General features: G+C 32.1%; 1 protein-coding gene across 1 annotated transcript; it reads right to left on the bottom strand.

The window, feature by feature from the left end:
• Positions 1–3,979: 3,979 nt before the first annotated feature.
• LOC127714143 (heat shock 70 kDa protein 12B-like) lies at positions 3,980–26,283 on the bottom strand. The gene is made up of 6 exons (XM_052220143.1): positions 26,190–26,283; positions 23,098–23,132; positions 8,049–8,419; positions 7,100–7,321; positions 5,498–5,660; positions 3,980–4,782 (listed from the first exon to the last, which is right to left on the bottom strand). Exons 3-6 carry the CDS (start codon positions 8,358–8,360, stop codon positions 4,157–4,159), a joined length of 1,323 nt encoding a protein of 440 aa, XP_052076103.1. The 5' UTR covers positions 8,361–8,419; positions 23,098–23,132; positions 26,190–26,283; the 3' UTR covers positions 3,980–4,156.
• Between the last annotated feature and the right edge of the window lie 1,337 nt (positions 26,284–27,620).

A 27,620-nucleotide genomic window follows, 5' to 3' on the forward strand; every position in this document is an offset into this window, starting at 1 on the left:
CGAATAAATAAAGGCAACAGTAGTATACCTCCGTGAAATAATTTCAGAAAGTCAACCATAACCTTGAACAAATAACCTTCCCGCCAAGTAGAATAATATACACAGGAAAAAGAAAATAATTTTGTTGTAAGGTATACAGTATAAATGGAGAACGGAAATATTTTTTACAAAATAAATAATTCTGTTGCTCATAGTACGAGAAACAGAAGTGAAAATGTATAGTCATACTAAACACTTATCAAAGCTGGTTGATATTTAAAAAGAGCGACGAGATCTAACCATAAATAAGTAAACATTAAATAACAGAAACATTACAATTGTATCAATAGGTAAAATTAACACGAATGTACGATTTGATAGTACTCGCAGTTACTGAAAGCTAGTTAAAAGCCAAAATCAATTAATAATAACACAAATCATGCATCCGAGACTAAATTCAACTAACATTCATCTCAAGGATTTAGCGTTTTAACGCCGTGGACATTAAAAGAAGTCATGACGTGTGCAATGCCAAAAATAAAAGTATCGACAGGCTGTATGATAATTAGGAGTTAACCTTGAACAAATAAACTTCCCGCCAAATAGAATAATATATACAGGTAAAAGAAAAAAACATTGTTGTTAGGTATACATTATCAATGGAGAACGGAAATATGTTTACAAAATAAATAATTTTGTTGCTCATAGTACGAGAAACAGAAGTGTAAATTTATAGTCACACTAAACACTTATCAAAGAATGTAGGACAGAAAGTCACAAGACAAACAGTCACGGACAAAAAGACACAGGACAAAAAGTCACAATTCAGTTTCGAGATTATTTTTCTTTGAACAAGAAAACGCTAATTTAAAAAAAAAGATTTTTGTTTTTTTCTTGAACTATTATATATGAAGCAACTTTGTAATTAAAATTTATTCAATTAATATCAATAATGATCAAATAATTGTTATGAAAACAAAATGTCAAAGTGGGTTGGTACTTAAATGGCTTCATTGTGCCAAGAAATATATCCTTTGCATGATTAAAATTTAATTAATTTTCATTTATCAAGGCTTATGAACAATTTACTAAACTTAGAAATGAGTATATATAATAAAAAGAAGATATTTTAAGATCTTTCTCTTATATATTCAAACAATTGACAACAAATTATTTGTGACTTTTTGTCGTATCAAATTTGTGTGTTTATGTCCTGTGACTTTCTGTCCGTTTACCTTATCAAAGCTGGTATATATAAGAAATACAGATACAGTGGATGTGTATTTATACATACAGCTTGAAAAACAAATACAAATTTAGTTCTGTTTTAATTTGCTGATGACAAAATCGATATTTGTGCCAATGTAAACTATATTCAAAGATCTAATTACAACATTTGTAAGATAACCTTTACTAATAAGTTTGTTTAAAGGTTCGACGAGTTTACCTGTTTACATGTACACGTATCACATAGTGATTTCAGCGCTTTTGGTACAATATTACCGTACAATTTAGGATATGAAATACCGTTTTTAAAAAAGATTTCTACAGCCAAATTTACTAATCAAATATTTGTATCTGTGAAAGAATTTAGTAAAAGTTTTAAGTAATTGATGGTAACGAAATCCCTGACTTAATAATTTACCAGTGTATTGTTATCCACAGTGGTGGATGTTAATATTAACTATGCCGTCCTGATATTCCATACCGTTGATTATTAGAAGACTCCGCTAAAATCTGTCCATTAGTTCTACGGTTGACAGTAGCATCTATTTTTGAGACTATGTTCCACCATTATCATGATTTATATGTACATTGTTGTAGGACATTACATGGCAAACATATGTTGCTAGGAAGATGGTGTAAACATATTTTTGTTTTGTTTACAGTAGTTTATAGTCTTTAATATTTCTTTCATTTTATATAGTTGTTTATAGAAACTGGGCTATTCTTATATATTATCAGAGGCATACATCGGTTGGGGCAGCTGTTTGACTTTTCATGTTAAGACATTTAAAATCAAACAGCTTTATTTTCGCTTTTTATGCCCCACCTTCGCTCTTATTATATCAGATGAACCAATCACTATTTACATTCTAGTCATATGCATGGTTTTACCATATTGGTTACATAAATAATTTTGATATTTTTTGTATTTTATAAAATTTGTTTTTGATATCATATTGTACATGTGTTCTCTTGTTTGATATTGACATTTTATACTAAATGCTCATTTTCGACATACAATTTGCGTTTGGTTTTATTTAGAGCGAACAAGCTCCTGTATGCCTCTCTGTATATTGTTGTTGTAACCGTATTACATTGGCGGGATCATAAGTGTGTCTTATAATAATTATTTTTGTTTTGATGCAAAATATTTAAGTTGAATCGTGTAAAAAAATTTATATAATTTGCCGTTAAATTATAAAGTTTGGTTTGCAAGGAAACACAGATAATGATTTGACAAACAAGTGGCATTACATTTTGTTAGATTCAATCAGTGTATACATATATAAATTTGGTGTTTAGCAAGTTGAATCAGAAACATAAATAAATTGAATATTCATTATGTTTTTTGAGTTTATCACTGCATTTATACTCGTTTATAGGCAACATAATATGCTCGAAGGACCTAAAATGCAACCAATTTCAAATGGTAACTGGCATAGAAATTAAATCAAATTTGGTTGTTGTCAAAACAAAATGTGTCTGACCTGGCCCACCAACGACACTTTTGGAAATTGAATTAAAATTATATTAATTTTTTGCTGTTATTTTTCTCTAAGCCGTTTTTTTTTTGTGTTTTTGTTTTCAGGTTTTTAGGTGTTTATTTTCCTTATATAGTGTATAATTTTTGATTATAGTTTTTTCATGTAAATAACTACGCTCAAAATTTTGAAAAATCGGATTTACAAGAACTTAAACCATAGGCCTAAATAGATCGTCGTAGTTTCAAAGTGATAAAAAACTAAATTTAGTCGGACTTTTCATAGCACTAACATGCCGTCCCTTTGTAAAAATTACACGTCAAACAATTGTCAAACAAATATAAAAAGTCAATGTGTCTATAGGAGTTAAAGGCAGATTTGCATGTAGAAACTGTGGACTCCTTTATTTCAATCATAAATTTAATTTCTTCAAAAAACATGCTATCGACAACTTTGAGCTTTTTGTCGATTTCTGGCAGTTAAATGACTACATTTTCCCAACATACTAGCATTACGAGGATTACTGTCTTCAGGCGCAAACATGTGTAAATGCATTTTGAATTTTGCATTTATTTATTGTAACAAGAGGGCCATGCACTGACAGCTTCGCCAAATTTTAATGTTTGTTTGGCATCTATATATCTTGTGAAAAGTCTTTAATCATGTCTGTATCAGCAATGCTAGCAAGTCGTTATTGGGAAAATAATAATCTGAACATCGATTACATGTACTCGTAATTTAATGGATACCAGCTAAATATAGGATGTATTTGTCGATTACTTTTCGATTATTTTCGTAATTTCGTATTAATAACTTATTCAGATCTGTTGTTGTTGCAAGTTGCAGAATGTTAAACAGTCAAGAAGATGACTCCATGCATGACATTATAAATTTGCTATTACTATCTATAAAATTAGCTGAACAAATAATTTTACCTTTTGATGATCCTATATATGTTTATTTGTTCAAAGACAACTTAAAACATTGTTATAAATTATGTTCATATATACCTGTCAATAATGAGTAAAAATAACCACAAAGTATGTCAGCAAAAAATGTTCAAAATATAGAGCAAATGGCTTTAAATAAAAGAAGTGGTTGATGCAATAGTCCATCCCATGGCATGAACTTTTTCACCACTCTATCTAGGTAAAAACAATAGAACGATTAAATTTGCGGTCCTCTGTAAGAATTTGTATCTAAAACAACAGTCAACATAACATTTATAGAAAATCCTTTTTATGATTTTGTTAAGTTTTTGATTTCATCTTTAAATACGTTGATCAGCATAATTGTGTTTTATTTACTTTATTATTTTGTTCTACATTGTAGCATGTAGTTGACAGAAATTGAAAACTAAGGATTTGCATAAAATCATCGACTGTAATCAATTACATACACCGATTTTTTATTGGTTACACAACAATCCTTCTAATGATCGATTATTATTCGAAAGCTTTGATCGGCAATCAAGCTGAAACCCAATGCCCATATAAAACGGCACCTTCCAACACAGCTAAACCAGGTTCAGGTGGAGCAAAGACTGTCATACCTGGAAATGCATCTTTCACTGCCGACTGCATTATGGGAGACTTTGAAAAACTTCCGACCATTAATATAGTGTTCACATCTTTTAAATGGCTTTTAGTCAATATGGACTTTATGTGCTTTATCAAATGTGTCTTTGGTTCATAGTACAATGCACGGAAACAAATGGCATCTATTCTTAACTTGTCTGCGCGCCAAGTTATTTTGCCTTCATATGCAGTCTGTTTTATTACATCTCCTATTTTTTCTTCCGTATCTTTTTCAAATGACTCTAGCAAGCTAAAGGGGACTGCTACCGTGACCTTGCTAATGGATTCGTTTGAAATGCTCGTCTTCTTCAATTCAAATTCATTTAACATTTCTATTACTTGAAGTTTGTTTTCCTTTTGAAATTTTCTGAAATGATGTGCCCCAACAAACTTAATAAGAAGCTGATTGAATGCTTCATCTATACAGGGACCGACCCATGGACAACCACTCGTTGTTTGTAGCTCTAGAAGGTTACCATGTGAGTCCTTTTGATGGAATGTTATCTCAGCTGTTCCATCTGCATAAAATGATTCTAAATATCAGTTTATATATAGCATTGGAAGGAAAGTAAAGTGACTGTGCATGTTCCTTTGTCTGCTTTTGTAACTAATGTGTTCCAGATGGAACCTTCTTTAATATATATCCAGATTATTATGATCAACAAATTAGGTAAACATCAAACAGTATTAAGAGATTATGTATGTACTTAACTTCGTCGAAAATTAAACCTGAGATTTGATCATGCCATAATGAAAGATTGATTATATAATTATCCTAAGTTGATAAGACTTAGTAGAAATATGTCAAATAGACCACAGCTAATCAAAGTATTGGTTATTTCTTGCATGCTCTTTTTGAATAAGTTGTTATCATGCTTATTTTCATTTATCTTTTGGTTTCAAAACTCTTTAGTCCGATCGTTCTGAAAGTAAATGTATTGATGTTTTTCTGATGAAGCAAATCCCCTAGATTTGTACTAACATGAGTTATACCACAGGTGCCACATGTGGAGCAGATCTGCTTACCCCTCCGGAGCACATGAGATCAGCCCCAGTTTTTGTTGGGGTTCGTGTTGCTCAGTCTTGAGTTTCCTATGTTGTGTTTTGTGTATTATTGTTTGTGTGTTGGTCTTTTTTTATCCATGGCGTTGTCAGTAATTTTCGATTTTGAAGTTTGAATGTCCCTCTGGTATCTTTCGCCTCTCTTTTAAGCTAAACTTTAATCTTACTTACCCTCCAAGTCAAGAACCTTGTATTTGGCGCCTTTTTCAGATGCTGTTAATGCATTGCCTATATCATCCTGATCCTCAATTTTGTCAGTTAGAAAATGCTGACAGAGTATGGATGCTGCCTCTGGTTTCAAACATAAAAGTAGATGTTCACCGCTAATACCAGCCTAAATCAGTAAACAGTAAAATGACACAAAGGGTATTACAATACAAGTGTGAGACGTCGTACGTAACAACACGCTCTTTAAAATACTAGAAATACTTCGTAATCGTTTTTTTTTTTTAACATAAATGTCAATATTTATTGATATATTTACCCCAACTAAACTGAAAAAGGTCAAGTGAATGCTTACATTATTCATGTTCAGTGAATTGTATGTGTCTTAAAAGATATTGCATGCCTTTCACTTTCAAGTTTTTCTTTTCTCTCTCTCTTTCACATGATCGATTTCAGTAAAAGCCAATTATATTGGCAACTACAGCAAACTAATCTTCGTAGTGTGCGATAGATCTTTTTTACAGGACTGTTTACACTTTTTCTTGTTATTTTTTTTTTACCAAAATTCAACTCCGATTCTGGTTGTTATTTTGGACCTTGATATGGCAACCTTGCTTCGAATAACTGATCGTGGTAGCGTACTTACCTGGAGAACGGTATGCCATGAATTCGATTGCTGACTGATTATAACAAAATAATTTGCTTTGCATTCTCTTATCAAGTGGCATGTTAGCACTTGTGAAAGGGGTTATATTTGTTTGGGGTTCAAAAACAGCGTCTGATTAGGGTACAAATATGTCTTTTTGCCTTTTGTGTGAGTAAGTACGTTGAAAATCTTACTCGGTGTGTTGGAAGATTATAAAGCTGGGGATGGTCATATATCATTAGCATGTTATCGTCCTGAACATGCATGTTGAAGTTGTTGCTTAACGTTTTGGAATTATCATTCAACCAATAAGATAAAAGGTTTAGCAATAATTACTATACAAGCTTCTTGTTTACAAATAAGGAGGTGTGATATTAATGCCACTAAGACAACTACCCACAATAGGTTACAATATGTGTAAGTAATTAATTATAGATCACTGTTTGAGAAAACAATCCTGCTGTATAAAAGGCTCCGACAAGAAAAATGTGAAACAATTTAGACGAGAAAATAACGGTCTAATTTATGACAATTCAATTTACCAAAAACAAACATGACAGATATTAAACAACGACAACCACTGATAGGTATATTCTGGTGTAATTACACTTGTGGCAAATAGCGGAGTGTCGTAAATACCCTTCATATATTACTTTAAATTATATAACTTATAAAATATAACTTAGAAACTAAATCCACACTGGCCGAGTTTCTAGGATAAAAATAGAACTAGGCATCTTGATCTATGTCAGCTTGAAGGTAGGAACATTACTCTTTCGTTTATTTTAATTTGCATATTTTGTGTGTGTCAATTCGTGTGTGTTACGTTCGTCAAACACAGCAATGACAGTGTAGCAGTTAGTTGTATGCATGTATAAATTAACTTGATAAATTATGCTGACCCCGCTGATTATTGAATATGAGTTGATAAAAACAAACGTCCTTTTACAGCTTCAAGTTACCTTTTCTTCGGCTTCTCTCATAAACTGTTTACCAGACTCTGTCCAAATAGCTGGTACTGTTAAAACCCAATGAATTTCGTCATTGTACACCTCAATGTTTTTTTCAGATTTCAGAGTTTCTAACAATTGATTCTTCAGACATTTGATAACCAAGGATAATATTTCTAGAGCTGACATCTCTTTACCATTATCATCTTTGATCATGGTATGTCGTGTAAGATGCTTAATAAATAAATTGATAAACGAATAACGAATGTCATTTATGAATATATATCATTTTGTCTTCCCCGAGCTGTTATACTGCTTTGATTGAAATATACAGTGCTCCAGACTGAATATACCACCACTCAATAACCCTAAGATGAATAAACCGATAGGGTCGATAGCTATTTATATTGATGTTTATGTTTATATCGTGTAATGTGACCGTCGGCAGTTTCCGGGGGTCATCTCGATTGTTAATTAGATGGCTTCTAGACTAAAATACACATGAAATTCTGTTATATATAATCTAGTATATGCATTGTAACTGTTTATTTCATACTTATTGCAATTTGGATATGTGTTTCAGTATGTTATAAATCAAATATGAAAAATTGAGTCAAATCGGTGAACACGATTTTGACAGCAAGTGCCCCTTTAAAAAAAGAAAATACACTGGTAAAGAACACGCCATATCATTATCTCTATATTCTAAATAAAATATATCCAATGACATTCACAATAGACAAAAACCTAAAGACGAGTGACAACTGCTCACGTCTTGTCTGATTCAATAACCTAACAACAAAAGGATGTTATTTTAAAACTTAAAAAAATGCACATAATGGGGTGAGAACGGTGAAAGTGATTTCAATGAAAGTCTTATGATGTTTATGAAATTTCCTCTATATCCAAATATATAAAAATCAAACTAAAATTTAAATGATTAAAATAGTTATAAATTTACCTTTGTTTCCTGTAATAACATCTTAAACATACAAAAGTAATAATAATCATGTTGTTTCTCGTCTAAAGCAAACTGTGTGTACTTGTTTGCAGCATGGTATCCAAATGCCAGGAACTTTTTGGATTTGTCAAACAGGACAGCATTTGGTACTTTCCTCGATATACAGTTTGTTGAACCACATTTCCATATATGATTGACCCAGATATTCAGTGGATTTTTTTTATAAGCAGTTATGAAGGAACATGCACATGCTGAAAATGTTGTTCCAAAATCTATTGCTGCTACAAGTATTTTATCATGATTGCTCTGCATCTTTGGCAAATTTTAAGTCAGTAAGTTTTTATCTATCTCCTTGTTTGGTATAATTCTATCTGCAACAGATACCACAGATACATGAGATAATGCAATTTATTCCCAAAATTAATCAGACAGTGAACATCCATATCATTATATCTTAATCCAACTGGTTAAACATGTTGAACAATTATATATGGAAATTGTCAAAAGGCAGCTGCAAGAATACTGTGGATCAATTATTATTCGTTGGATACCAATTTTCGTGGGTTTCGTGGGTACAGGTGAACCAAAAATTCAAATGTTCAACGAATTAGAAATGTTAATTTGGCTTTGTATGCAGAGATTGGCAAAACCACGAAATCAAATATCCACGAAAATGCAAGTGTTCCTCAATCCACGAAAATTGATACTCACGAAAATAAATGAATCCACAGTATTCAGGAGCAAAATGAATCTCAAATCGTAGAGCTCTTAATCTACGATTTTCGACAATGCACCGATCGACTTTCCTGACCATACCTGTATCAGTTATATGAAACTGGCCCATTATATCGTGCTAGCATGTAACCAGTTGACCTTGTTTATCAGTAATGTTATCTATATTAAACACAAGATGTTGGTTTCTGAGCATTAACATGATACACAACATAGACCAACGTTAATAACAACGAGGATTTCGAAAATATCCTCCATAAGATGTATTCGACAGCTAAATTTTAAGTACTCAGATTCGTAAAACATTAGAAAAAATGCAAATTGAATAACGTAAACCAGCCAATCGCTATTTCTGGAAAACAAATCTGGGTGAACAGGTCATTTATATTACATTATTACACCACCAACAAGAAACCTTAAATGCTTTAGGTGTGAGCTGTGTTAGCGACAATGATTTACATCTATCAATGACACCAATCATCGTTTGGACTTCTTGTGAAGCACGAAAAATAGATGGTAAAGGGTTGGTAATATACACTATAGATATTTCTATGGTCATGGTACTAATTTGATTTCTTATTCGGAATCAAGCTTGCTCAATTCGTCGTCATATGTGACAACTTATAGCTAGAAGTATATTCAAACTCTTTCTTTCTAAATTAATGAAAAAATAATCGATTAAAGATCACTAAAAAGTAATGTTAAAATGCAAATATGTAAACGTAGAATCGACAACAAATGTCGTGTTCCGTTTCAGACGGGTGTTTAAGGTCAATCCACACATCTATGATCGGATTTCTGAAGACCGAATAGTTGTGTTCTAAACTAATAATATACAATGTTATTATAATAATGTATAAGTCATCGATAACAAATAACAAAAGAAACAATGATTTGAACATGCACAGGGTCTGTTTTTTTTAAAGCCATAATTCACATGGGTGGTAAAAGGAAGATAAATATCATTCCATTCATGTATTACAAAGAAACAAAAATGATTTTCACCGAGCATAATCATTAACGCTTGTCCTTGGATTATCCAATTACTGACAGTCAACAGTGATGATCAATTATGAATATTCAACCCAAACTATCAGATTCCAATTCATCAGCACAAGGAATAAAATTCCTCGTGCAATGATTCGACTTAAGGTGTTAATCAGAATAAAACATTACGTGTACTAGTCAATTAATGCACATTTGTATTAATACATGAATATATCAACATTTTAAAGAAAACGAAAACTATAACAATATGTATACGTACTACTTTGATCATTGTACACGTCACCTAGTCACCTAGTCACCTTTTTGTGTTTTCAACGCTTGCATGGAAGGAATATAACTTTTGCTTTTAAATATAAACTCAGGTATTCCGAGAAGTTTAAATTAGGCTGTACTCTCCGCTCTCGTCAAATAAAACGTATATACTTAATTTATATAATCAGATATGTGGGTACAACTTTTTCCATATGTAATAATTTGTTTTATAACTACAGTACAGCCGTTTATTAACAATTCAACTGTATATTCCATACAATAGTAGCATATTGATGTTTTATTCCTTAAATAATCAACGCTTTAGTACAGGTATTCTACTTAGAGAAAATAGCATCACATTATTCAAAGTTTTTTAATCGATGACCCCTTTTTAAAAAACTATGCTTGCCTACTTTTTAAAAGCACTTACAAATTTACAGTTGGTATAACATTCCTGTCCCAAAGCATTTCTACATATTTTAAATAATTTATATATACCGAATATTGGGATTATTTTGAAGTCTCGTCCTTTTGCTAAAAAGTTCATCGGAAGATACCAAGACCTTGTTGATAAATATTCCGTATCAACTTCACAAATAATACAAAATGGTCTTGAAGTATAGATTCTAGGTACTGACGTTATTTATCATCTTAATAACGCGATATAGTAATCTTTTTTTTGCCTTTGTAAATTATTACTTTTACTGTTTGCTCTATTTTTGGGAGTGTCCATTTGACGTGGCTTGGTACTTGACATTGTGTTATTGTGCTGTGGTATATTTTTGTATTCTTGTCTTTCATTTTTGCTAATGTGCTTTGTCTATATGCCTTTTTGTTTTTCTTTGTTGATGTATTTGTTTGTTTTTATAGTGATTGGAATTATAACACAATGTTGACTGCTGTACCCCTATTTTTTGAAATTTTTACCTATCATGCCTGTATGTTTTCTCCACACATCGTTATCAACATAATGGAATTGTATGCGACTGTCATACAAGTGAGAGATTTAGCTAGCTATAAAACCAGGTTTAATCCACCATTTTCTACATAAGAAAATGCCTGTACCAAGTCAGGAATATGACAGTTGTTATCCATTCGTTTGATGTGTTTGAGCTTTTGATTTTGCCATTTGCCCAAGTACTTTCCGTTTAGAATTTTCCTCGGAGTTCGGTATTTTTTTTATTTTACTTTTTTGTATTCGCCAATGTTTATTTCACACATATATATATATATTGTATATATAGGTGTATTATATGTTATTTCTGAGTGCGATGCAAGGAGCGACTTGTAACCACATATGGCTAAAAATTTTTGCATATCATAATTTCTTTATTTGCATATTAATTTGTTTTCTAATTAGGTGCAGTTGATTCAAAACATTTCCTTTGTCTATTTCAAATTGTATTATCTTGTTGTTTTGTTCCATAAATAATCAACACTTCAGTACAAGTATTCTAGTTAAAGACAAATGTATCCCATCATTCAAAATAAATACTAGGATTACAATTTTGTAGGCCATAATCAAGCTTCGTCTACAAACGACTCATCAATGACGCTCGAATAAAAAAGTTAAAAAGGCCAAATAAAGTACGACGTGGAAGATTATTGAGGACCCAGCATTTTGAAAGGTTTTGCCAAATACAGTTAAGGCGAACACAGAGGTGCTGACAACTGGGCTGTCTATTGATGACTTCTGTTTCTCAATTTTTTAAACCAATTCATAAACCACAGTGGGAACACACTTCCTGTCCCAGTGAGCTCATTCATAAACAAAATTTGGTCGGAAACGGTCATTTCGATCTTTAAAAAGTATGAAAAAAAATTACGTAATTTCAAATCTTCAGTCAATTTTATCTATTGTGGCAAATCCAGTAACATACTGACGTTTCACTTGCAGTCATTCAAGAAGTGGTCAGTCTATATTATGACTATTCAGAAGTAGGGATTTACCTGGACAGATTAACAACATACTAAATTGTCTGAAAAGCTACTGAACAGAAATGAACTGACTGCAATCGAACTGTCTGAGCAGCACTGAATTCACTGCAGTCGACAAATCTTCGAATTTACTAAAAGACTAAACATGACTTAATACATGTAATATGTAATGGTTCAGATTTGTCAAATGATGCTTAGATCAAAACTACTTTTCGGACTAGATTCCGTTTACTAGTGGTTTGCAGATATTTTAAATAGTTTATTCTTATTTGATAACGGCATGATGTTGAAGTGTATTTTATTCATCAATGGGATTTTTCAATAATACTTAAGTATTATACATATTAATGTTTTATATTAGAGTGTAATACAAGCAGCAACTTGTAACCACATATGGCCAGGAATGTGATCTAAAATCAACATATCAGGATGTTCAACCACTACTATATGTGGCAGCGATTTATAGTATTCTTTTTATATTTTACTTTGTATATTTTATAACTTAACCAATTTTCCATTTCAGCGAATTATTTCAAGAAACTATAAAAATATTTAATTTGATCTAAAGTTGTTAAAATATTTTGAAGACATTTTCTGAACTCATTACGCTATAGCTTTCCGTTTTCCAAATTTAGTCCCTGCTATGGTGTAATGAATAATTGACCATTGAAGCATGTGATTATCCTGTATTGAACCCCATACAGTTAGTACTGCAGTGCAGGTATGACGTTTTCATGTACTATTGGTTAGTACAGTGAGTACATTTAAGTTCTGCCGCATTGGACTTTTCGATGGTATTCATTGGGTAATTTGTACATTATTTTCTATTGGCTCTGTCTTGCTATTTCACTTACGGTTTTCATTGTGAGGTTTATATTATTTGGAACTTTCTTTGAAGTTAGATGTTATTTGTACCTGACTATTATTCTGGACCTTTTTGGACATTTTTGACAGTAAGTTTTATACATTTTGTAAAGTAGTGCTCTTTCCGATCATATATTTTGAACTATATTTTGGTTAGAATAATTCTCACATTTTTGTAACTAAGTGTTTAAGAGTACATCTCATAATTTACAAGCTTAGAATTATTACGATTTCATCTATTGTAAATATAGCTATTCTTGTGTATCTTTTGAAATCGTTGAATTTAATTTATTGTCTTGTCAAGATGACATAACACTTAATTTGTATATTTTTAATTGGCCTGAAATTGAATAGACTTTGTCACAGTATTTTGAATGTTCATTTTGAACATGGGTATTTATAATCGTATATTATTTTCAGAACATACCATATAGTGTCCTGGAATAATTGTATTAGTGTTTATGGCAGTGGATTTTGATAACTCAATCCCACATATTGGTAAGGATTAATTCCTTATTCTTTATAGATTGTTCATTTTGTAATAGTTGCTTTCACAGCCAAATTGGCAACGAAATTGTATTTTATTCTATTTCTCTTTCGGCACATTTTAATAATTCTACATTGAAACTGTAAAGCGTATTGGCGCTTTCTAAAATGAAGCACGGTTGTGTAGATTGCAATGCAATCCGAAACTTTGATATGTACTTTTAAATTAGCTATTTGTAATTGTGACACAAGTTAATCATGATTGTGTTTAACCATACTAGTGTTTAATATTGCTTGTGTTTAATAATGCTATGTAGCATTTGTAAAATTGCTTATGATATTTGCTATTATTTTGCAGAGTTACATTTTCCTGGTATATAATAAAGTATTTGAACCAGTTGGAGTCTATAATTAAAAGCCCTTATAAGACCCTATCACAAATGGCGTATTACTTAATGTTCGGCAGAAACCCACGGCTACCGATAGATGTCGCATTTGGACTGGAGACAAATACATGCAAAGAACCAACAACGAAATATGCAAAAACACTGAAAGAACGACTAAAAATTGCATATGAGCAAGCAAGGAAATCAGTTGAAACAGCACAAGGTAGACAAAAAGACAACTATGATAAAAAGATAAGAGGAGCAGTTCTTGAAGTAGGAGACCGTGTACTTGTTCGCATCGTAGCATTTGATGGTAAGCATAAGATCTCAGATAAGTGGGAAACAGAACCATACATCGTTAAAGAGCAACCCAACACAGAAACACCAGTATTTGTAGTACAGAAAGAAAGTGGACAAGGCCGGACAAGAACTTTACACCGGAATTTACTACTGCCAATTGGATTTTTGGATAAATATTTAGGAAATGACCGACACAGATCTACTCCGGATACACCAACAAAACATGAGCGTTCTGAACCAGGAAATAACCCAACAGTTATTGACCATAAGGACAGCGACGACCATGATGATGATTATGAGTATTTCATACCTACAGAAGTCACAGATAGCAACAATTTAGCACCTGTTGATCTCACTGTGGACCAGCCTGTAGATGACAGTTTAATCCCCGGCCGGACCGATGACGATCGACAACCAGTTGAGGGATTACAAGACACAGGAACTGAGGAGGACGCTTCTCCGTCTGTAGATGAAGATATAGATGATCCTGTTCGTCTTGATGATGATGCAAATGCAGTAGAACTTGAAGATGATACTTCAGATGAAATTCCGGTAAACCAAAACATCGACGAGGAATCAGATAGCAGTGATGAACCAACGCCAAGACCTGGTAGACGTTCACTGCCAGCAAGGACAACTAGAGGGAAACTTCCAAAGAATACGATGGTTTTATGATGCAACAGTCAACCAATTCCAAGCCATCAGATTGGTTAGAAAGAGCCAACTTCCTGTCTCAAGCTGTATCGTCAGGTCTTTTTCAAGGAATGGAGCAAGTTGTAACCAATGCCATCTTGAAGATTGTTACAGACCAGTAGTAACGTACGATGCTTTACTGACAGAGACGTCACCCTTTCATGGAGGGGAGGACATGGCGATGTTTTTTGACTGTTGAGACTGCGAGGACGCATTCTCCAATGCGGGGGAGAATGTGGCAGCGATTTATAGTATTCTTTTTATATTTTACTTTGTATATTTTATAACTTAACCAATTTTCCATTTCAGCGAATTATTTCAAGAAACTATAAAAATATTTAATTTGATCTAAAGTTGTTAAAATATTTTGAAGACATTTTCTGAACTCATTACGCTATAGCTTTCCGTTTTCCAAATTTAGTCCCTGCTATGGTGTAATGAATAATTGACCATTGAAGCATGTGATTATCCTGTATTGAACCCCATACAGTTAGTACTGCAGTGCAGGTATGACGTTTTCATGTACTATTGGTTAGTACAGTGAGTACATTTAAGTTCTGCCGCATTGGACTTTTCGATGGTATTCATTGGGTAATTTGTACATTATTTTCTATTGGCTCTGTCTTGCTATTTCACTTACGGTTTTCATTGTGAGGTTTATATTATTTGGAACTTTCTTTGAAGTTAGATGTTATTTGTACCTGACTATTATTCTGGACCTTTTTGGACATTTTTGACAGTAAGTTTTATACATTTTGTAAAGTAGTGCTCTTTCCGATCATATATTTTGAACTATATTTTGGTTAGAATAATTCTCACATTTTTGTAACTAAGTGTTTAAGAGTACATCTCATAATTTACAAGCTTAGAATTATTACGATTTCATCTATTGTAAATATAGCTATTCTTGTGTATCTTTTGAAATCGTTGAATTTAATTTATTGTCTTGTCAAGATGACATAACACTTAATTTATATATTTTTAATTGGCCTGAAATTGAATAGACTTTGTCACAGTATTTTGAATGTTCATTTTGAACATGGGTATTTATAATCGTATATTATTTTCAGAACATACCATATAGTGTCCTGGAATAATTGTATTAGTGTTTATGGCAGTGGATTTTGATAACTCAATCCCACATATTGGTAAGGATTAATTCCGTATTCTTTATAGATTGTTCATTTTGTAATAGTTGCTTTCACAGCCAAATTGGCAACGAAATTGTATTTTATTCTATTTCTCTTTCGGCACATTTTAATAATTCTACATTGAAACTGTAAAGCGTATTGGCGCTTTCTAAAATGAAGCACGGTTGTGTAGATTGCAATGCAATCCGAAACTTTGATATGTACTTTTAAATTAGCTATTTGTAATTGTGACACAAGTTAATCATGATTGTGTTTAACCATACTAGTGTTTAATATTGCTTGTGTTTAATAATGCTATGTAGCATTTGTAAAATTGCTTATGATATTTGCTATTATTTTGCAGAGTTACATTTTCCTGGTATATAATAAAGTATTTGAACCAGTTGGAGTCTATAATTAAAAGCCCTTATAAGACCCTATCACATATACATGGGAATGGTTACACTGGGATAAACGGTTATAGTCACCATTGTATGTTAGTTTTATGTTATTACTATTTTAAGTATAGGGTTCGATTACATTCTCTTAAAAAATGTATTACAAGTATTCCATTTCATAGTTACAATGGTTACACTATTGTTACATTTGATTACACTTTGAATAGATAGAATGTGCAGATTGCTGGGCTACATTGGGGACCTAATATATGTAATAAAAAGAATTTATTACAATACAACTGAGAATGGAAATGGGGAATATGTCAAAGATACAACAACCCGACCAAAGAGCAGATAACAGCCGAAGGCCACCAATGGGTCTTCAACGCAGCCATAAAATCCCGCAACCAGAGGTGGGCCTCAGCTGGCCCCTAAATAAAAATGTGTACTAGTTCAGTGAAAATGGATGTCATACTAAACTCCAAAACATATAAATGAACAAAAATTTAAAAACATACAAGACTAACAAAGGTCAGAGCTCCTGACGCACAGTTAAACTCAGTTCAAAAGAAGCCCGAGTCCGATGTCAGAATAGGTAACAAAAGAAACTAAGCAAAATGACAATGATACATAATTAACAGAGGACTACTAGCAGTTACTGACATGCCAGCTCCAGACCTCAAGTAAACAGATTGAAGATTATGTCTTCATCATATGAAAATCAAGCACAATCCCTCCCGTTAGGGGTTAAGTATCATACCATCATAAAATATATGAGAAGAACATAACCCGTGTCATGCCAACAACTGGTTTTAGAATAAATATGTTTATTTCCGATGCAAAGACCTTATGAGTGAATCAATATTAATACCAAAATATTTTGACTAGTTTGAAATATCGAAAACCTTGGTGTAATAATTTTTCAGTATACAGAGATATCTTTGGTTAAAATCAAGTTCGTTGTTACGTACACGAGCGAATCGAACAAGTTGAGGTATATAAACACCATAAGATGGTGCCAAGGGAACGCCACCATCTAAAAATGGATAATTAACAATAGGAAATGAAAAATCATCTCTTTTATCATAAATTTTGGTATTAAGCTTCCTGTTAAAGATATAGATATCAGGATCCAGGAAAGGGCAGTCATCGTTGTTATAATTAGCTTTATTTAAAGTCAGTTCGGCAGGATAAATCTCTTTAGTGTACACACTGAAGTCGGCATTATTAAGAGCCAATATATCATCCGAATATCTAAAAGTGTTATTAAATTTTTGAATCAGATGTTGTTTTGATGGGTCTTTGGTGATTTTAGTCATAAATTGTAATTCCGCAATAAGTGGTGCAGAGTTAGTTCCCATTTGAATTTCGATAACTTGACGATATACGGAATCTCCATAGCAAACAAAAATGTTATCTAGAAAAAATTCAAGGGCAGTTATAGTATCAAAGCAGGTCCAATTGACATAATTCTTTTGTTTGTTGTTACTAAAAAATAACCTAAAAGAGTTTGAACATATATATTCGCATTCTGACTTTTTAAATGCCCATTTAATGGGGTATGTGAATTTTTTCTTAATAAGATTATGAGGCAAGGTGGCATATAGGGTAGAAAAAATGAAAACTTTAAACAGATTCGAAATCACCAATATAAGCAATGCAATTTATCAAGTACTTCCTACGAATTTTTGACACTCCAAAAGTAATTAATTCCACTATTTTCAAAGGCCTTATTTGAACAATTTAGGTACCAGGTGTACTAGTAAGTAGTTTAGTAGTGGAACAATGGCTTTGAGACGAAATAAATCTATATTTGTAAGGAGTTTTGTGCAGCTTCGGAAGCCAGTACATAGTTGGAACTTTCATTGTATTTGGTTCTGCTTGTAAAGAGGTAGCTAAAAGTTTATGTTTGTTACAGGTGTCATTTTCCGAAAATGGAGTCAGTTGGAATGTTGGTGAACTCGTAATTTCCTTTTGCAGAACCTCAATGTAAAATGTACTAAAACAATTATGATATATTAGCAGCCTTATCAGCCGGGACAAAAACAAATTCCTTGGCGAGTTCTTTTAGCTTATGTTTGATACGAGAAACAGGGATAGTATGGTTGTTGTTATGAGTAAGATGTTCTTTAAAATGTTGTATACGTATATCAACTTTGTTCATTACTGAATTAAAAAAAGAATCTAAGGATTTCTTGTCAGCTTTTTCTCTTTTTATCCATTTTAGAGCAGTAAGTACGGAGTGAGTCGTGGATGATGTAACGACACTCATTCCAATTAATAATTGACGGGGGACGATATTTAGGTCCTTTAATGAGGAATGATTTCAACTATCGGTCTCGAACGATGTCAAGGTCTCCTGTTATAACATGGGAACTTGGGCCATCAATGTATTCGGAATTACTGCAATTTCATGACGTAGGTGTATTGTAACTGATATTTACATCTTTACACACTTCGCTGTAATCAAACACATATTTCCGGGTAGATTTTTTGTAAACTTAACAAATAAGAGGGAGTTTAGTATTATCAAAATAGCCATGAATTTGGTCTTTAACAGAATGATCATTACAAATACCGGCAATATTTACAAAATCAAAACCTTTATTGACATATTTAATTTTAATAAAATGTTTTTTTGTGATATTCAGGGCGATGAATTTTGGGAAACAGTTTAGAATAACAATATGCAATTATAATTTTGACGATTTCATACTTAGGACTGCAATATGGAATTGTGTTGCAATCCTCTAAAATTTGATGTAATTTATTAACAGGTAAAGAACATAGCTTGGTTAAAAGATAATGTCTTCCGTTGTTTTTTGAAATAGAAATTAGGTCCGAAATATTTGTATTGTTGGTACGAAATTTTCTTTGATTGCGATTTATTCTCCGCACATAAGAACAGTTTTTACGAACTGTTTTAGAAACTATATCCAAAATGTTAACAGAATCGGTTCTTTATATATTACCAATTCCCATGATATTATCATTAAGACCGAGAGGATAGACAGTCTGTAATTTTTTAATCCAATTTAATTCAATTATTTTCCGTGATCGTACAAACTTTGAATGAGATTCCCTAGGCTGCTTGTTAACTACTTCTAAAGGTTGAACTGTTAAATATTTAATAGAATGATTGTGCTTCTTAAAGTGTTGATAAATGATACTTTTGAATTTATTGGACCTTTTAAAACGATAAAAATGTTCTTGCGTGCGTTTAGATAAACATCGTCCAGTTTCACCTACGTACTAAATACCGCATCCCGGTTTGTTTCATGTGAGTAAATATATAATACTATTAGTTTTTCAATTGATATCAGTTTCAAAATTTTAGGAAAATATGCGACTAATACACGTGGACCTAGCCTTATGGTTGGTGGAAAGATCGGGACATGTAAGTCATTTTTTGGCATGACACTTATCTATAGAAGAGTAACCACGATTTTTATTATTAAAAATGTTAGCGATTGTAGTATTTTTAGATAAGCGATTTTGAAGATTGAGACATGTAGATACCCTTTGAACGAGTTTAGTATTAATTATTTTTCCATTTCGAAGTTTCATGATTTGTTTTCTTGTTATCCGTAATTCCAATTGAAAGAAGCAAAGAATGGCGTCCAGAATATGAACTAGCACACAGGAATAGAATAAAGTAAAAAAAGATAAAACTGTTTGGCCAAATAAGACGTCAAACGCTATCCGTCATCAAGTACCCGACAAAATAAATTACCAACAAAATTTGAGGACAAAAAACAAAAGACAGGGTATATCAGGGTAGCGCTTGACGTCTGACTAAATAGTAGAATGGGGCTGAAGAGTAAAATATTTGTTTTAAATAAATATTCCTAATTTAATGAACATAGAGAAGTTCTCGCCCGGACACACACTCAATTATCTAGTATATTATAAGAGCATAAACCTGAAGCACGGGGAGGCATTCTACTGTCTCCACACGGCACTAAAGACAAAACACTGTAAAGTATATATAAATTCCACAACTGCAATAGGTGTGTTACGATATTTATCCACTCGAGACAGTTAAATTTTAATATTAAAAGCGCGATGCTTGCCGACCTTTTAAAATAATTACAATTTAACTGTTGAGAGTGGAGAAATATCGTAATACACGAGTTACAGTGGTGGAATCTGTTTCTCTTATGATTTGTATCCTTCCTTTTCAAAGATGTGCAAAACGTTGTGTTCTTTATATGTGACGTTATCAGACATGGTCGACTTTTTTCATGACGTCACAATAGGAAATTCAGAAGGAACCAATAATATTTGACGTCATAATTACATTTAGACCAACCATTTGCCGCAACGTTAAACACCTCTAACGTTATGCGTCTCATCTAGGCTTTAAAATCATGTGTACATCGAAATTGAATTTTCATCTATTTGTGAAGGAATTAGGGAACACTATTTAATCAAACACAAATCTTTCTCAAATCTGGTTGATAGTTGAGTCATTGGCAATCATACCACATCTTTTTGTTCTTAAAATAAAATTATATATATAGCACGCTTATTTACGAAATATTGAATGCACAAAAGCATAGCTTGGGTGTTTTTGATATAGTAATGAATAAGGCATGGCGAGACATACTTTGTAATATGTGCAATACCAATATACGGTAGAACTGTCCAAAACTATTACACGTTAGACAAAATCTGTTCAACACTGCTGTTCTGAAAATCTGTTAAAAACTGTTATGCAAATGCTATTTTACGGTAGAACTATCTAAACTATTATCCGTTAGAAATTTACATGTACTAGTATACGGTAGAAATATCCATTATTATTATCCGGAAGAACTGTCCAAAACTGTACTTGTATAAAGCTGTCACAATCTCTTCTAGCTAGCTTTAGGTTAAAAGAACAAAACAATTGTTTTTAACGCGAATAAAACCAATGTATCCAAACAATGTCCAGCTTCTGATTTAAATTGTAACCCTGTGTTACTATAAGTTACCTTTGTAACAATTTGACAGGATTTGCAAATGGAGCCTGTTCTGATAAAATTAATTATGAATATAGAATAATTGATGGAACCTATGAAACCAATGTAACAAATGTAACCAAGCAATTTCACAGTTTCTAGTTTAAAATGTTACCCAGTCTTAAACTATAATGTAACCATTGTAACCTTTTAACTGGACATGAGATTGAAGCCTGTTCTGATAAAAGTACTAGTATTAGTTATTAGAAGTGAATGTAAGCAGTGTAACCAATTTAAAAAAGGAAGAAGCAGATTATTATTTTAAGAAAAACCATGTGTTACTAACTTGTAACCTTTGTTACAAAGTATCTGGACTTTGGAATAAAGCATATTTTGCAAAAAATACATACATGTATACATGCACAAGTGGATGTAACCACTGTAGCAAAGCAATTTTTCAGTTGTAAGTGTAACCCAATGTAACTATATTATAACCATTGTAATCCTATAATTGGACAAGGGAATGAAGTTTTTTTTATTAAAAACAAATACTGAAAATTATTATTTACAATGAATGTTAAAAATGTAAAAAATGTAGCCCGCAAATTTTCTCATTCTGATTTAAAGAGGAAACAAGTGTAACCTTTCAACATAATGTGAAAATGAAGCCTGTTTTGAACAAGAATTATTCTAATAAATATTAAAAGTGAATGTAGCCATCGTTACAAATATAAACGAGCAATTTTCAGATTCTAAATCATGTGTTACCAAGTGTCACCATAATGTAATCATTGTAATCCTTATACATGACATGAGAATAAAGACTGTTTTTGTTAAAAGTGAATGTAACCGATTTAACTTCGCAACTTGAAAGCTCTGGTTTTTGTTAGCGTAACCCAGTGAAACCATAGTATACCTGTAGTAATTATGTAACTAAACTTAAATGAGGCATATTCTAAATACTTATAGATATTTAAAGTGAATGCAAACAATGTTGCCATAGCTAACCTTCATTTGATTGATTCTATTTTTAGCTCACCTGGCCTAAAAGGCTAAGTGAGCTTTTCGCATCATTTGGCGTCCGTCGTCCGTCGTCGTCCGTCGTCGTTAACTTTTACGAAACTGCTTTCCCGAATTTGACCAAACTTGGCCACAATCATCATTGGGGTATTTAGTTTTAAAATGTGTGCGATGACCCCGCCTGCCATCCAAGATGGCTGACATGGTTAAAAATATAACATAGGGATAAAATACAGTTTTTGGCTTATATCTGTGAAACTAAAGCATTTAGAGCAAATCTGACAAGAAGTAAAAATGTTTCAGACGAATCAGACAACACCTAGTTAGGTTGGTGCCCCTGAATTGGTAAGTTTAAGGCAATTATTATTAGGGTATATAATACTATTTATTATGAGGTTAGCCTTATTTGAAATGATTTCTAAAACCACAGTAGATACAGGTGAGCGACACAGGCTCTTGAGAGCCTCTAGGTTTTCTAGTTTTGTTACTTTGTATTATCTTTCTGCTGTATTTATTGCATATTCTGATATTTTGATGTTAAGACACACTTAATGTATGCCCTTGTAGCTAAATAAATCGTTGCAGTGGACGTGTTGATAATTTAAATTAACGAAAAGTGAGATAAAGAACAAATAAAAAAAGTTACTTTGATTTATGGACCATTAATTTTCATTTGAATTCTGAAAAAAAATGATCTCGATTAAGACTAATATATTTATTTACTTCATTGTAGACATTGATATGATTTTTACCTTGATATTTAGGTTTGCCATTTATACAATTTACCTGTCGTCTTGTTGATGTCTCTTTTTACTAACTTGCCTAACAAGAATGCAGATGCTGTAATATCTCGCCTGCTTTACTTATAATAATTGATCACATACACATGATAAACTTACCATTGATCAATGATCCGTGACAATGAGGTCCAGGTCTGAAAAAGCAAGACATACAGACAATGTACACTTAACAATCTTTACACCCTTTAATATAGTTGACATATTATTAATAGTTTACAATATACTGACCAGAAATGAAAACTTAGTATAGACCATAAAAATAAGATCAAGGTCATATAAACCCTGCAAGACTGACATCTTACAATCATTAAATGCATCAAAAAGAGTTGACATAATGGCTCAAAGTATCTAAGAAACAGACTTATTAGAAAAAAATGCATTCAATTATAAACCATGACAAAGAGTTCAGGATTAGATGAACCTTGTCATATTGATATATGTTTGTTTTTCTACATTGGCTAGAGGTATAGGGGGAGGGTTGAGATCTCACTAAACATATTTAACCCCGCTGCATTTTTGCACCTGTCCCAAGTTAGGAGCCCCTGTCCTTCGTTAGTCTTGTATGATTTTTAGTTTTAGTTCATTTATTTGTTTTGGAGTTTAGTATGACGTCCATTTTCACTGAACTGGTACACATTTTTATTTAGGGGCCAGCTGAAGCCTACCTTCAGGTGCGGAATTTTCTCGCTGTTTTGAAGACCCTTTGGTGGCCTTCGGCTGTTTTCTGCTCTATGGTCGGGTTGTTGTCCCTTTGACACATTCCCTATTTCCATTCTCAATTTTATATATGTAAACCTTGCATTCATGCCATACACAACAAATAAAATAGAGAATAGATATAGGGAAAATACCAAAGAGAAAACAACCCAACCATAGAGCAGAAAACAGGCCAAGGCCGCAAATGGATATTCACCACAGAGAAAAAGTCCAGGACCCAGAGGCGGGCTTTAGCTAGTTCCTTAACAAAAACGTTTACGTGTTCATAATTGTATGAAATTTTTGATAACGCCTTCTACATATTTAACTTGAAACCCCTGGTTTACCTAGGCCTTTTGTTTGTGTCTTTCCGTCGTCTTGAATTTCGCCATTGGTTGTTTATAATAATATTTAATGTTTTTGGAAGCATTATATACTCGACGAGTTGACAATATATTTGCCGAAACATAAAAGATAACTTATAGTTTCACCAATTATATATACATTGCTTGCATTTTTCTTTAATAAAAACAATAAAGTCCTTTTCAGATCTGCATTCGATCTTCGTGTAAACATGTCCCTTTACAAACTTTATCTGATCACATTTGTAAACGTAACTTGAGAGTTTATTTCTCTTTATGTCTACATGTATGTATGTATATATGTATAAAACAATTAAGAACCAAATTATTGTCTAGGTTTTAATGTTTCGTTTAAATAGAAATAAAGGATGACAGGCATAAACTAGTTTTAGGATAATTGATAACATTGTAACAATAACATTATTTTCCTTATTTACATAGTAAAAAATTAAAACTGAAGGCAATTCATATACTAGCCGACTTTAAAAACGGCATGTATTGAGTTCTGTTTTGTAGCTTCTGATTTTGGATCCGTCCCATGCCTTATGGTGTGTTTAAGCAATTAAGCGGTTTAAACTTTAGTGCTTTAAATGTTTTTTCTGCAGTCGAATCTTTGGCATTTTTCAGTATATGGGAAACATTCTTGGCACGAATCTGTCTGCCGTGGCATTTGTCCACTTGATTAGCAGTTGATGTTGCGGCCGTAAAGATGTCTCGCAAATGACGTTACCTTATCAAATCTATTGACGTGGCATTGTCACTAACAATTGATCTATAATGGATGGTCATCAACAAATCCCGTCTGCATGTACCTTTGTTGTAAGGACAGTAAAACGAGTTTCGTACTTGAAATTGTCTGAAAACAGTATGTTCGCGAATTTCTGCATGCAATATTCTTATGATCTGATTCAGATTTTCATTGCTTAGTCACGGCAATATAGAGATGCATCATTTTTCTAATGATTCAAGTGTGGGTATGGATTGAAAGAAAAAAATCCTTAAAAAAATTATTTGTGGGTTTCAAATTTTCGCTTCATGAAATTCGTGCGACTACAATAATCCGGTATGTTCAATAACCGCAGGTAAGTCAGGTATTGAATTTTTCTAACCATAAAGAAGTATGGTAAGCATGAATATTAGTTTCATGAGGACCAATCATGATTTGGTTAAAAAATCATAAAAATGTGTGTTGCGTTTCTACAGTCCACCAGTATATGAACAAACAAGAACCTACCATAGATTTTATGATCGTAATTTGAACTCATGTGGATTGTTGTATCATTAGCAATATACCACATCTCATTATTTTGTATAGTATAAGATTAAACCTACCATTGCTTTTGCATTAGACCAAAGTTAGTATATTATTAATTTTAGGAATATTCACTAAAAGAGTTCATTTATTGAATTTTTCGTTTAGTTTAAATTACGTTTTGAAAGATATTACTTGTTTTAAACAAAACTAGGTATATCTTGTTCGAAGAATCTGAAAGTAAGTAGAATAGTGTCTTTTGTAAAATTGTCCATTCATGTGATTCCTAATAAACTTCTCAATTAATACATATATGTGGCAATTTGTTTTAAAAAAAACAGGCTTGATCAATTGTAATTTGAATTTTATTGAATAACCCTTTTAGACCACATGATATCATATATCAACTTCTGAATATTCATAATACGATTCGTGTTTTCAAGCACCTTTTATTTCATGCGAATTATACTTAGTACTTACAATAAAAGTTGGTTCGATATATTAAAAGCACAATGAGTGACATTTCCATTGAAAGAAAGCATTAAATTTATGACACAATTCCTATTCACATCTTAATTACCTGTCATATTTGTACGTGTGCCTGTTCTTTTAATTTAGAGCCATTTCTGATCGTGATTTTTTTTTAATTGAAAAAAAAAAACAATAAACAATGAAGCAAAGATTAAAGTAACGTGTTATTATTGCGTTTAAATGGAAATAGAAACAAACGAAGATTATTTCGAAATACCCATTTTACATTTGAACGTTATTATAATTTACAAAATTTATGCGGGTATGTAATTGTTTGAGAATTGTATTAATAAAATCAGCATATGCATATTAATATATTCACACTAAAAGCACGTAATATATAATCCTACCTGATAAAGTAGAGTTAAAAGATATTTTGTATTTTAAACCAAATAAATGATTCGAAGTCTGTTTTATCAATGATGAATACGATGGCTACAAAGGAGGTCTACTATAGATTAAAAAAACAGTTTATATATTACATATTTATGACAATCTGCAATATCTTGTTTCAATACATAAGGCTCCAATGATCATGTATAGTCTACGTGTAAGAACATTCCAAATGTTTTGTATGCACATATCATTCAGTAAGAATTAACATTTTGGTCATGCTTGTAAATACACCTGTCCTATTTCTTTAATTTAGAGCTATATCTGATCGGAGCTATGTTTTGTTTTGATCCTATTTATAATTGTTTCCGGATGGTTTGTATTCTTTATTTTAATTGGTAATCCAATAAACCATGAAGCAATGACCTAAGTATTGTACGGGTGTTATTGTGAAGGTAAAAAGAAAAAAGATACAAAACAGGATTTTCTCACTAAACAGGATAAAAGGTATAAGCAAACTTGAGGTATTGTGACTAACACTGTTGTTCTATCAGCAGTGTAAGTACCCAAAAGTTAATACATTGAGATAAAAAGAAAATTCTCTAAACATATACGTTATCAATCAGATTTAAAACGTCTTTTGCATTGAAAACCAAAGTTAGAATATGTTCCACTGACTGAGTCTTTATATGCGACATGTTAATTTTTCAACGTATCAGACGACTCATGTAAGCCACCAACCTTTATTCAGTAGAAATAAACACAAAACGTACATTCATATTTGGTTCGGTCAATTTAAAGCGCAATGGCTGAATTTTAAATTGTTGGAACAAAGAAAAGTTATCACATAATTCCTCTTCATATCTTGGACACCAGTCTTATTATTTGAATTAAGAGCTATATTTAATCGTAGGGTGATGTGTTGTTGTTACTGGATTGTGTGTACTCATATTCGTTTTTTTTTTTTATTAAACAATAAAAAAAAATATGAAGAAAGTGCAAAGTTTATTAAAAGATTAAAACTACGATTAACATTTGATCAAAGTTAGGACATAACTGATTGTAATGAATATTCACAGAAACAGTGCAATTCTTTAGACTTTTTCCTTTTGTTAGAAGTACGTTTTAAAAGTAATTACCGAATTTAAACAGAACTGGGTATATCTTGTTCGGAGATTCAGAGAGTAGGATGAATAGTGTCTTTTGTATAACTGTCCATTAGTGCGAGTCCTATTATACGTTTTTACTTTTACATATATGAGACAATCATTCGCTACTTGTTTAAAAAAAATCGAACAGGAATAAGCCTCTTTCGACCACTTGTCTACATAATTCAATTCGTGAATATTGCTCATATGATTCGTGTTCTCGAGCAACTTTCATTTTTTGAGAATTATATATAGTACTAACAATCATGTTTGGTTCAATAAATTTAAGAACAATACCTT

Source organism: Mytilus californianus, unplaced genomic scaffold, assembly GCF_021869535.1.
Source record: "Mytilus californianus isolate M0D057914Y unplaced genomic scaffold, xbMytCali1.0.p SCAF_9, whole genome shotgun sequence".
Classification (NCBI taxonomy): Eukaryota; Metazoa; Mollusca; class Bivalvia; order Mytilida; family Mytilidae; genus Mytilus; species Mytilus californianus.